The 12,496-nt window shown below is 39.8% G+C and overlaps 1 protein-coding gene across 1 annotated transcript in view; it reads right to left on the reverse strand.

Annotated features, from left to right (window-relative positions):
- RNF125 (ring finger protein 125) overlaps positions 1-12,496 on the reverse strand; it is a 37,779-nt gene that overhangs the window by 6,956 nt on the left and 18,327 nt on the right. The window contains exons 3-4 of the mRNA XM_034996338.1: positions 10,150-10,244; positions 7,720-7,810 (exon numbers count right to left, since the gene is read on the reverse strand). Of these exons, the coding sequence (XP_034852229.1) occupies positions 7,720-7,810; positions 10,150-10,244 (186 nt within the window). The remainder of the gene's footprint in view (positions 1-7,719; positions 7,811-10,149; positions 10,245-12,496) is intronic.

A 12,496-nucleotide genomic window follows, 5' to 3' on the forward strand; every position in this document is an offset into this window, starting at 1 on the left:
TTAAATAACCATTCAACAAGTGAATTTTAACTTTATGAATCTATTGGCCATTCCTCAGCATAATATTTAAAAACTGCATAAATATTAACCAAATAAAATTGCATTTATTTCTTCATATGCATTTCCTGTACTTAACAGTATAGCTATTTATTTCATATTTATCAATCTATTATTTAAACAATATTGCAGTTAGTAGATGTAGCATAATTTAATTAGTTGCCTCCCTCTTGAAATACTTAATGGCTTTAAAAAATAACCTTTTTCATTTTCAAGTATTTGTAAACTCATGAGAAATTACAAAAATAATGCAAGAGGTCCCATGACTCCATCATCCAGCTTCCCCAGTGGTAATACCTTATAAACTGCCGTACATTATCGAAACCAGGAAATTGGCAATTAACTAGACTACAAGCCTTACTTAGATTTTACCAGTTTTTGCATGAACTCAGTTTTTTGGGTTTGTGTGTAACATATACCCCTAAAGTAGTATATGATAAAGAAAAAGGGCACCTGGGTGGCTCAGTTGGTTAACCATCTGCCTTCGGCTCAGGTCATGATCTCAGGGTCCTGGGATCGAGCCCCATGTCGGGCTCCTTGCTTGGTGGGGAGTCTGCTTCTCCCTCTCCCTCTCCCTTTGCCCCTACCCCCAATGCACGTGTGCTCTCTCTCTCAAATAAAATCTTTAAAAAAAAAAAAATACACTACTTTATTATATATATATATTTTTTACTGCTTTATTACAATTTATCCTAGGGTTTTTTAAAATTCTATTTCTTCACGTTTTCATTTTTTAAAATATGAGATGCAGAATCATTACTGAGGGCCAGGTATGTGTCAGGCATTAAATTAGGTAGTATTCTTGGGGCGCCTGGGTGGCTCAGTCGGTTAAGCGTCTGCCTTCGGCTCAGGTCATGATCCCAGCGTCCTGGGATCGAGCCCCATATTGGGCTCCCCGCTCAGCGGGAAGCCTGCTTCTCCCTCTCCCACTCCCTCTGCTTGTGTTCCCTCTCTCGCTCTCTCTCTCTCTCTCTGTTAAATCAATCAATCAATAAATAAAAATCTCTAAAAAGAAATAGATTTCCTCCTTAAAAAAATGAAAATTAAAAAAAAAAATTAGGTAGTATTCTTATTTGACCCTCACAACAACCTAGTGAATTAATTATTGTCCTATTTCTTTCATGAACTCAATTTCAGAAAGGAAAAAAAATTAGCTTAAATTTATACCACTGTAAGTATCAGAACTGGGATCTAGGCCTCCTAATAGACAATTCAATATTCTTTTCATATTATAACAGTGCTTAATTTATCTGTTTGGATGGTAACATCTTGCTTTAAATTTAAATGAGGTCTTTATGTATTTCTTATTGTTTTAGGGGGGGTCTCAGTTTCAGTATGCTCAAAATCTATACATAGTTTAACTTCTGAATTTTGCTCTAGTCCATTAATATGTCTTATTTTTAATAAAATTACATCATTTCAGTTATTATCGCTCTATAGTCATTTATGATTTTCTAATGCTCTAGCTATCTTGGTTACTTGGCAACACTGCCTATCCCAAGATAGACACCTGTGCAGTAATGAGAACGCAGCTGAGACCAAGAAATACCTGAACAAAAAAGCAACATTAATTTTTTTGTGATGTGAAAGAAGGGACACTAGTTACAGAAATTTGTTCACTCAGTACTCTTTACGGTACCTCTACTATGTGCTGGGCACCTGGAATATGGAAACCAGTGAAGATACAGTTTGTTGCATGGCGGGGAGCCTTCAAATCCCAGCACCAGCTCTGCCGAGCTGTGTGACTGACCTTCAGCACATGAACTTCCCTCTTCAGTCAAGTGGAGATACCACCACCTAACTTGTAGAGTAGCTATGATGTTTAGAGAGAATGTCCTCCATGTGCCAGGTACATACTAGGCATTTGATAAACACCACGTATTTACTGCTATTTGATCCTTGTTCGTGAATAGTTGGAGCCCCATGAGGAAGAAACTCCATGTCTCCTATTCGCTCCTGCATGCCCAGTACCTGGAAAACAGTTTCCAATTTCATCTCTGCCTCTCACTGACTTAGCCTTGGCAAGTAATTAATCTTATCCTGCAAAATGAGAATTAGCTGATTTGCAGAGCTGTTTGTATATTTAAAAGGTGTCATTTAACATTATGAAGCTCAGTCATTATATCAGCTCAGCCCTTGGCACAAATGATAAATGGTTGCTATTGTTATCACGTAAGCAGATACTTTCAATACTGCAAAGCAAGTGCCATACCCAAGATGTTACAACATATAGTCAAGTGTTATACTCAAAAAGGCAGTTCAAGACCTAAAAAGGGAATCATTAATTTTGCCCAGCAAATCAGGAGAGGCTTCAGCCAAGCTGCCGGTAACTGAGATGAGTCTTGAAGAAGGAGCCAGCAATGCCAGAGTGAGGGGCATCGCAGGCAGAGAAATCAATGCACAAAGGACAGGCCTGCTTAGGGAATGGGAAAAGCTCTGGGAAGCTGAAGGTAGGGCATGTTGAGGGAAGTGGTAGAAGATGAGTTTGGAAGGGTAAGTTGGGACCAATTCTGCTCAATAGATACTTATTTGAGCACCTACTATGGTTTCTGTAGGCCCCATGCCAAGAGTCAGAGGTACAGACATGCTAAGCCCTGACCCAACTATGAAGGAGATTCCAGATCTAGTGAAGGAGAAAGATACAGAAAACCTGGAACTTTAAGCAAAGTAGTTTTTGTTTTTAGTCTGATGTTGATAGGAGCTAGTGGAGACTTTGGTCTTCTGCTGTACATATTTAGTTGTGTAACTCAAGAGATTTCTTCCAGAAGGACATTGGAAAACAACAGGTGAACATCTATACTACTCTAAGGGTTTATTTTGTGTCCTAAAGTGAGGGATCTGACCTGAGGGAGGAGAGGGTAAGAATAGGAGGAGAAAGAAATGGTAGGAGGCTGACTAATCATCGCCAAGTACCTAAGTGTTACCTATACTCTCACTAACGTTGCCAATTTGCTAACATCAGCTCATCCTTTATTATGCACCTCCACTCAATGCTCCCAGGCCATGATACTCATATTAGGAATCAATCAATGCACAGTGTATATTCAAAAGATGCTGACCTCATCTCAATATGGACTTTATCTGATGGTGAACTCCACGGGTGAAAACAGCCACCATATCAGAAGTTACCACCAACTTCAATCCTTCAGAACATCTATTACAAGGGACACCCAGTTCTATCTGGGGTTTAGATTAACCTCCACAGCAACTATCTGATGGCAAGTGCCATTTGGGAAAGAAATTTAAAATTCCTAAATCCAAAAAAAGAGAAAAGAGACATGCACTGAAAATAATTACAGGCAAATATGTAACCAAAATTAAGGTACCAGATTGCACATCTAATTTAGCAAGAGTCTGAAAGCAAATTTAATAAAGATTTTTTTCTTCCTTCCAAAACATTTATGCACATACACTCCCACTGCCCAGTCGAGTCACAGATATTCTACATACCGACAGAAATAAACCACTGTGGGGCAGGTGGCTCAGGCTCTAGTCACCACAGCTTATGTTCCAAACCAATAAAAGTCCTGTTCCTTCCCTTAAGGAATGAATCTTGGGAGCAGGCAGAAAATAAAGAGACTACTGGAACCTTTGAATCTGGGTGAATGGAATTATATTTTCCTTTAATATCTTATTTTTCATAATCACTATATCCTCCTATGCGCTAGGTTCTCTACGAAGAGGTGGGCAGGCAGTGTTGAACAAAGAAGTTCCATGACTTCATGAGCCTGATACCTTACAGGGAGAGGCAGACCTGAAACGAACCCACAATTACAAATTGTGATAAATGAGAAAAAAAGAGGGGAGGAAAGCAAGAGCTGAAAGTAATTTGGATGTCAGGGAGGGATTCCTTGAGGAAGAAAGATTTAAGCAGAGTTCTAAAGGATAAATATGAGCCAACCACTGAAAGAAAGAGCACTCTGGGCAGAGAAAATAGCCAGAAAGTGTGGCTCTTGCTGAAACATCTTCCCTTTCCAAAACAAAATACCAAATTTCTCTCAAAAGTGGTCTCTCAATTCAATCTGAAGCATGCTGCTTATGTCACTGGCCTCCTTTGAGTTTAATATTCCACAGAGGCAAATTTTCAAAAAATAAAACATGGCAGGGGCGCCTGGGTGGCTCAGTTGGTTAAGCCTCCAACTCCCAATTTCGGCTCAGGTCATGATCTCGGGATCTTGAGATCAAGCCCCATGTTGTGTAGGCTCGGAGCTCAGGGAGGAGTCTGACTCTCTCTCCTCCCTCTCCCTCTGCCTGCCCCTCCCCCCTGCTCCCACGAGTGCTCTCTCTCTCTCTAAAATAAATAAATACTTTTAAAAAAATACAACATGGCAGAATATAATTACTACGTGACAAAAAGGAGCTGTCGGTTCTTAAAGCTGCATGTAAGAAAAGTCACAATTTCTTGATGTTCTTAATCTACTACCCCGGTCTTGAGCAACTCAGAAAGAAAAGATTAGTGGCTCGTGGTTCGATTTCTGAATTATCTAATTTTATCTAGAAGGCAGAATCATTTGCTCAAATCTCTAACTGCCATGAAACTTCTTACACCACATTAGGTCAGATGAGGTCACTGATCTTATCTGTAAGCAAACCCAACAACCCAGCCCCTCAAAGCAATAATTCCTTGCTAATTTCCACACCAACCCAGAATCAGCCTTGGACTTAGGACTTCACCTGGGGTATTTTCACCAGCACGCCCCCATTGGGGATTCCTAAGCATGTGAACCCCAAATATGCCACAGTATCTACTTCCTGCCGTTTCATAACCAAAGCGTGTATCCTGAATTCTAGTAGTTCTAGATCCTTCAGAGTGACACGTGGCTCGAGTTTCTACTCAAGCATGAAACATTAACAGGAAAACTGAAGGTCTTCTGTTCTAGAGAGCACCTCTAGACAGCCCTCATGTATTACAGAACCACGAATTTTGTGAACAATCTGCTCCTGCCTCAAGGCCACGATAGCATCCTGGTCTTTGGAAATTCACCACTTCACTCCCCCACCCTTCTGGCTTGGGTTCCTCAGCTGCGAGAGTACATGGCTTCCTCAAAATCTCCAATAGCCTTGGTTTTATGTAGTTGCAAAAGTGGTAGTAGCCCACCATGATCACCTGACTCATTTACTGCTACCCTGTGAAAATGGGATCATTATCATTATCATCCCCATTTTACAAAGGATGAAACAGAGGCAAAGACATTGGTGGGATTTGCTGGGATTGGTACCAAAGTTTATCTCCTCCAAAGCCTAGGTTTTTGACTATTGATTCTATGGGCAATCTGATCCCACCATTCCTGGTTTATTTCTGCCCTTAGATCCACTTTCTTCAGTTCCTTCTATTACCTCTAAATCAAGCAAGACCTAGCTTCCACGAGCCACCTTCAATCTGATGGCCAAACTGAGCAGCACGGGGACTGGATTTCTGCTGGAGCAGGTGCACAGTACCAATGGACAGACTGGCACATGACCTGCCCCAGAGTGCTGCTATGATGCAGCCCAAGACCATGCTCCAAAGCACCTGGTGTTCCTCCAGCCAGAGAAGCACTGGGTACTCCTAGCACTGGGTACTAGTGGTCAGGGCTCAGGTTGTGTGGATACTACCTTCTGACGGTTGCTAGGAGGCAAAGAAGCACTTAGAAGTGGGTAAATGGTCGCTATTATTATGCCATCCTAACTCTTCCTTCTAACTTCCTCTAGCTCCCCAGAGACCCAACATAAAACAGAACAACTAGAGCAGTAAAAGCCCATGATAATCTCCCCTGCTCTCCCAACACATATCAAGCCATTCCAAGAACCAAAACCCCTAAACCATTAGGATCAATAACAAATACTTTGACTCTACTGTGCGGCTTCTCTTGTGAACTTGCTAGTAGAGCTCAGGGGTTCACCATGCTCTGGAGCTGGACTATTGTGTTCGAATTGTGGCTCAGCTACTTAACAGCTGGTGACCTTACAAGACTTAGGTAACCTCTCCCAGCCTCAATTTATTATTTGTAAAATGGAAGTAATCACACCTATCTTCTACGATTGTTGTGAGAACTATCCTTGTTTGTAAATATCTATCTATCTATATCTATCTATCCAATATGAATGACTATGTTTCAATCTCATCACTTTCCAAGAGGATTTTATAGGAAAAAAAAAAAAAGCTTAAAACTCAAATTAAAAAAACCAAAACTCCTGGGGCACCTGGGTGGCTCAGTCGGTTTAGTGTCTGCCTTCAGCTCAGGTCATGATCCCAGGGTCCTGGGATCGAGCCCCGCATCGGGCTCCTGGCTCAGTGGGGAGCCTGCTTCTCCCTCTCCCCCTGCTCATGCTCTCTCTCTATCTCTGTGTCTCAAATGAATAAATAAAATCTTTAAACAAAACAAAACAAAAAAAACACACCAAAACTCCTATCTATGTAAACGACACACATACACATATATGTTTGTGTATATAAATATATACACACATATACATACATATATAAAAATATATACATATACATATTTATACCATAAAACTAAAATAAAATTCAGAATAATCTTCGAGGTATCATTTTATATCTGCTAAGCCTCTTACTTTAATTTTAAAATAAATGCACCCAATATTAGCCAGGTTAAGGTGAAAGTGGTTTACTCCTAAATTGCGGACACAAATATAAATTGAGTCAACCTTTTTGGAATGCATTTAGAAGTATATTTCAAGAGCTATTAAAAAGTTTGCACTTTCTTGGTCCCAGAAGATAAATCTAAGGAATTTCCTCTTAGGAAAAAATCCAATAGAAGGAAAAGTTCAAATGTACAATATGAATTCAAATCCTAAAATTGGTAACAAGTGTACAAAAAATAGTAAAATGGCTAAGTAAATGAGGAGGTACCCAGCACCACCCTGCTTTCCCTCACAACTATACAAAAATGAAAATTATCAAAGCCACACGGCAAAGTAGAACTAAAATGCCAGGCTGAAAAGAAAAAAAAAAAGGAAGCATCACAATGAACCTAGGAAATGATGAGCAATATGTATATTTAATGTGCAAGCATATGGATAAATACTCAGACTATGAAATAAACAATAGACTGAAAAAGATGAATAACTTTCTACTTTTCATTTCTAGTAAATTGACATGATAACCCTATTGCATTATTAAAAAATGTTTTTCACTTAGGATGTGACCACAGTTAGTATGCTAGAGTTGGATCTTAGCTATGTGTTTTTGATCTTCTTAATTGATTATGCCCATAATTATGTGTAAGAGAGAATGTCTAAGTTCATAAATGAAAGAATGATTGCACGTTAGTAATTCTTACCGCTTTCAATTCAACACTTTCTTTTTTTTTTTTTAAAGATTTTATTTATTTATTTGAGAGAGAGAGAATGAGAGAGAGCACATGAGAGTGGGGAGGGTCAGAGGGAGAAGCAGACTCCCCGCCGAGCAGGGAGCCCGATGCGGGACTCGATCCAGGGACTCCAGGATCATGACCTGAGCCGAAGGCAGTCGCTTAACCAACTGAGCCACCCAGGCGCCCCAATTCAACACTTTCACATATTGTTAATAGTCACGGAATTATCACAACCTTGACATAAACTATCCTTTATAATATATCTATAAATAGAAGCCTATTAAATGGATTTCTAGTGTATATTAAATGCAGACACTGCAGAAATAGTAATGAAATTGCTTACCACAGATCTCCTTTCTGATCTGTGATGAGTAATGCAGTGATCCAGCAAGCTGTCTTCATCCAATTCCCTCTGACAAAATGGACACACACACCTGGAAATTGCATAGAATACAAAAGTTACTAAAGTCGTTGGCATTTAACTAGAGGTTAAAAAATAGAATGTAGGTGGGTCTAGTTCCCAGCCCTCGTTCTTCCTGATTTGACATTATTTTTCCATCCTGATAATGGTCAGATGAGAAAGTAAGTATCCTCATAGGGATAGAGCGGAGAAAAGAAAGTATCCTCATAGGGACACGGCAGAGAAACAGTTATATATAATGAACACAAAGCACTTTCTTCTCTTTGGGAAAGAAGTGCAATCTGAGCACCCATTAACTGAGAAACTGGGGGGATCACATCACCCAGCTGTCCCTGGGTTACTTTGTCCTGTTTCTTTTTCTTCCCTGCTTTCCTAATTCAGGTCCCATAACTGGGTGTTACTTGTTCTCCAACTCCACCAGCATATGTAACTACTGGTATATTTAAGGAGTATTTGTCCCTTAGGTTGTGCTGTCCACTACCCGAGCTAGGAGCCATATATGTCTACTGGCGCTTGGAACGTGGCTATCGAAATTGAGTTATGCTGGAAGTACAAAATGCACACTGGGTTTCAAAGGCTTAATATTTAAAAAAAGGTGAAATATCTCAATAATGTTGATATCGATTACATGTTCAAATAATAATATTTAAGCTAGCTTTGGTTAAGTAAAATATACTAAAAATTAATTTCACTGTTTCTTTTTACTTTTTTAGTGTGGCTACGAGAAAATATAAAATTACCAATGTCTTCTATTGGACAGTGCTGCCCTTAAACTCATAGGGACAATATGGAGGCTTGGAATTTTTTGCTCACTTTCTATCATAGATACAACTTCCTGTTCCCTGACACTTGTACTCCAGATAAGCTCCCTGTATAAGAATTTTTAAAATTTCAATTATGTAGTAATAAGTTCTTTTATAAAGCAAAGATTTCTATCTTAAATGCAAGTATCAATCTATCCTGTAAGACTGATTAATCAACAACCCTCCTCATTTTCTGTTATTTTAATTCTTTATTATTTAATTCTAATTATTTAATTTAAATTAGCTCACATATATTTTTAAATTTTCATAAAGCCTATCAACCTTGCAGTCAAACCCATACCTTTTCTTAACCCATTTATTATCCTTCCTTCTTATTGGTTCTTGCAGCCAATCTAACAGAATTCATACTCTGCTTTGAGCTAAAATCCTCATTTAAAATTTATAACATCACGCTATAAAACTAATCCTACCATAATGGATACATTTGCAAAGCACTATCTGGTAAAACAAAAGGAAGCAGGGCAATCATTTAGACTTTCAGGTTAGGAAATTTAAGCTTTGAGTGTATTTTCTTTTTTTTTTTTTTTTAAAGATTTTATTTATTTATTTGAGAGAGAGAATGAGAGAGAGAGAGCAGGAGAGGGGGGACGGTCAGAGGGAGAAGCAGACTCCCTGCTGAGCGGGGAGCCCAATGTGGGACTCGATCCTGGGGCTCCAGGATCATGACCTGAGCCGAAGGCAGTCGCTTAACCAACTGAGCCACCCAGGCACCCGAGTGTATTTTCTTAAAATAAGTAAGACTAACATTTTCCTTCAGGATAGAGAAAAAATATCACACTCTTATGGAATACCACTAATGGTTTCCAAGCCATTAGCCTATGCAGGGAAACACAAATCATTCCCTTATTTTGTTGGGAGAGAGAGACTCCAAACTTTGTAATTACAGGATAGGTCATGCCCAGATTCATTTCATTTCTCTTTTTTTTTTTTTTTAAGGAACAACAAATAATGGTCAATATTCTCCATTGCCCCTACTACCACCTCCACCCTTCCTCCAGCCCCATAAAACATTACCCACCAAAAATGTATCGGGTTTAGGATGTCTGGCCCAGGCCTGTTCTTCCTTGTCAGACTATATACTGAGATGTCACTTCCTACCTTCTAAAGCCAAACCAGCAAAACCAGAGGAAATGAGCTGGGGCACTGAGCAGTGGCAGTGGAATGGTGAAAAGAAAGGCTCTGAACCAGGACCCACTTCAAGCCATTAGTCAGAAAGCAGAGCCTTGTGGAACTTGAACAGTTCCACATTCTATTTTTGGATCTTCCTTAATACAAACTTGTCTGGGCAAGTTCTCCCAATCTCTCCAATACTCGGTTCCCCTTATGCAACACTTTTCAAGTAGAGAAAGCAAAATTCTTTCATAATTATTGCCATTAACAAATGACTACCAATAATAGGTGTTATGGTTCAGAGCCTGAACACAACTCCATACATATTTTCACAATAAGAAGGTTAACCTTTCCAGCCTATTAACTTCTTTACAGGCATATCAAGTTTAACATTCAATTACATTGTGTCGAAACAAACCTGGTTGCCGTCTCCCCAAGTTCCTGCAGCGGTCCATACTTATCTATATACTTCTCACAAGATCTTATGTGTGCCCTCATTTCGCTGAGGCAAACCTATATAAAAGCAAATTCAAAATAAAGTCCCTGTTGAAAAGGGGCTCAATGAAGTCTTATGTGATCCAGCTTTATTACTTTCATTATTGCAAATAAGGTCATAGCAATGGGTCAGCTGATTAAAAGGATGTATTCATGACAAGAGTACAACAAAGTTAAGGCATTATCAAGAATAACACTTTACAAATGTCTCTAATACTTAGAAGACCCAAATGTTGAGTTCTTGAGTTTGTTCTTCTAGAAAGCATATATTTTTTATTTTACTTTTATTTTTTAAATATTTATTTACTTATTTATTTGAGAGAGTGAGCACACACACACACGAGTGAGCAAGGTGAGGGGCAAAGGGAGAGGGAGAGAGAATCCTCAAGCTGACTCCATGCTGGGCGCAGAGCCTGATGCAGGGCTCGATCCTAGGACCCTGAGATCATGACCTGAGCCAAAATCACGAGTCAGATGCTTAACCGACTGAGCCACCCAGGCACCCCTGGAAAGCATATGTTTTTTTAACGTGGAAAGACGGGGTGCCTGGGTGGCTCAGTCACTGGGCATCTGCCTTCGGCTCAGGTCATGATCCCAGGGTGCTGAGATCGAGTCCCACGTTGGGCTCCCTGCTCAGTGGGGAGCCTGCTTCTCCCTCTCCCTCTGCCCCTCCCCTCTGCTTGTGCTCTCTTCAAATAAAGAAATAAAATCTTTAACAACAACAACAACAACAAAGTGGAAAGACATATTAACTCAAATTTACTTTTTTTGGACACCATTACCTAAGCTGGTGATGGTAAGAAGTGAGACAGATAAAGGGGAGAGGAAAGAGTGCAAGCAAGATGGAGGGGGGGGGGAACGTAAGAAGAGACAGAGGGAAAGGAAAACAAGAGAGATAAAAAGAACCAATAGATGGATTTTAATTTTAAAGATGGTCATAGTAAGTAAAAGGAAGTCCTGTGCCTCAGGGAAAGATATAAATACTACGGTTTTATAATATATCCAACAGTATTAAGTGAATCCACAATATACAGTATACTTAATGGCCCGATTAAGAGCAAACATAAAAGACAGCTCTTACAGTCCATTTTTACCAAGGCAGAATAAAGAGCCCTTGTTCCTCCAGATATACATTCAGAGATCCTAACCATGAGGGATCTGTGGCTCCATAACACACATGCTACTAAATGTTTCATTAGAAACTCTGATAAGATCTTGCACCAAAGGAAGCTTTGTATAGCTGTGGTAAGGTGGTTGACCTTGCTTCGTTTTGCTCGAGCTACGGAAGTTAAACCTCAAACATGAAATCTACCCCGTCAAGGAAACTGTTACGATTGCTTAACAAAGGACAAAAATAAAAGCAAGTGGAAAAGTGAAAACAAATCCGTTTTACCCATATCCACCTAGGACCCATCGAGGTAGCTGTCTTAAAACACACTGTTTTCCCAAGCTTTCATATCCAACTTTGCACATCAATTCTCTCACATCTCTTTATTACTTTTCTTAAAAGTTTCTTTCTTCCTCTTTGTATTCCTTGAACAACAAAGATAAGCATTCTTTTTCTTTTTTCTAAAGATTTTATTTATTTATTTATTTGACAGAGAGAGACACAGCGAGAGAGGGAACACGAGCAGGGGGAGTGGGAGAGGGAGAAGCAGGCTTCCCGCTGAGCAGGGAGCCCAATGTGGGGCTCGATCCTGGGACCCTGGGATCATGACCTGAGCTGAAGGCAGACGCTTAACGACTGAGCCACCCAGGTGCCCCAAAGATAAGCATTCTTGATACAAATTAGAAATGTGGGGACCGTATACTGACAAATGAATTGATAAATTCATGTAAGACACTGTGAGAGATGGCATAAGAAACATAAGCCACTGTGCTTGCTCTAAAGCTGTTGATCATCTAATAGAGGGGGAAAAAAACACACCTGGACAAGTAGATATGAAACTGCAATACTAAGGCCAGGCCTCGTGGAATGGAGATCTGGCTGGGACTCTGAAGAATAAGGAGAGTCTTAAAATGATTCTAGAAGGAATGGCAATATTCCTGGCAAGAAGAAGAACATAAAAAGGAAGAGACAGATATAAGAAATACCTCAAAGGAAAAATCAAAATATTTGTGAATGATCAGGGTGAAAAAAGGAAGGGGATTTCTAGCCAGGATAATTGAGAGAATGTTCTCGTTTCTGACAGACACCAGAAGTGGGATTAAAAAAAAAACTGGATGGGGGCGCCTGGGTGGCTCAGTCGTTAAGCGTCTGCCTTCGGCTC

Source organism: Mirounga leonina, unplaced genomic scaffold (genome assembly GCF_011800145.1).
Source record: "Mirounga leonina isolate KUSES-001 unplaced genomic scaffold, KU_Mleo_1.0 Mir_93, whole genome shotgun sequence".
Classification (NCBI taxonomy): Eukaryota; Metazoa; Chordata; class Mammalia; order Carnivora; family Phocidae; genus Mirounga; species Mirounga leonina.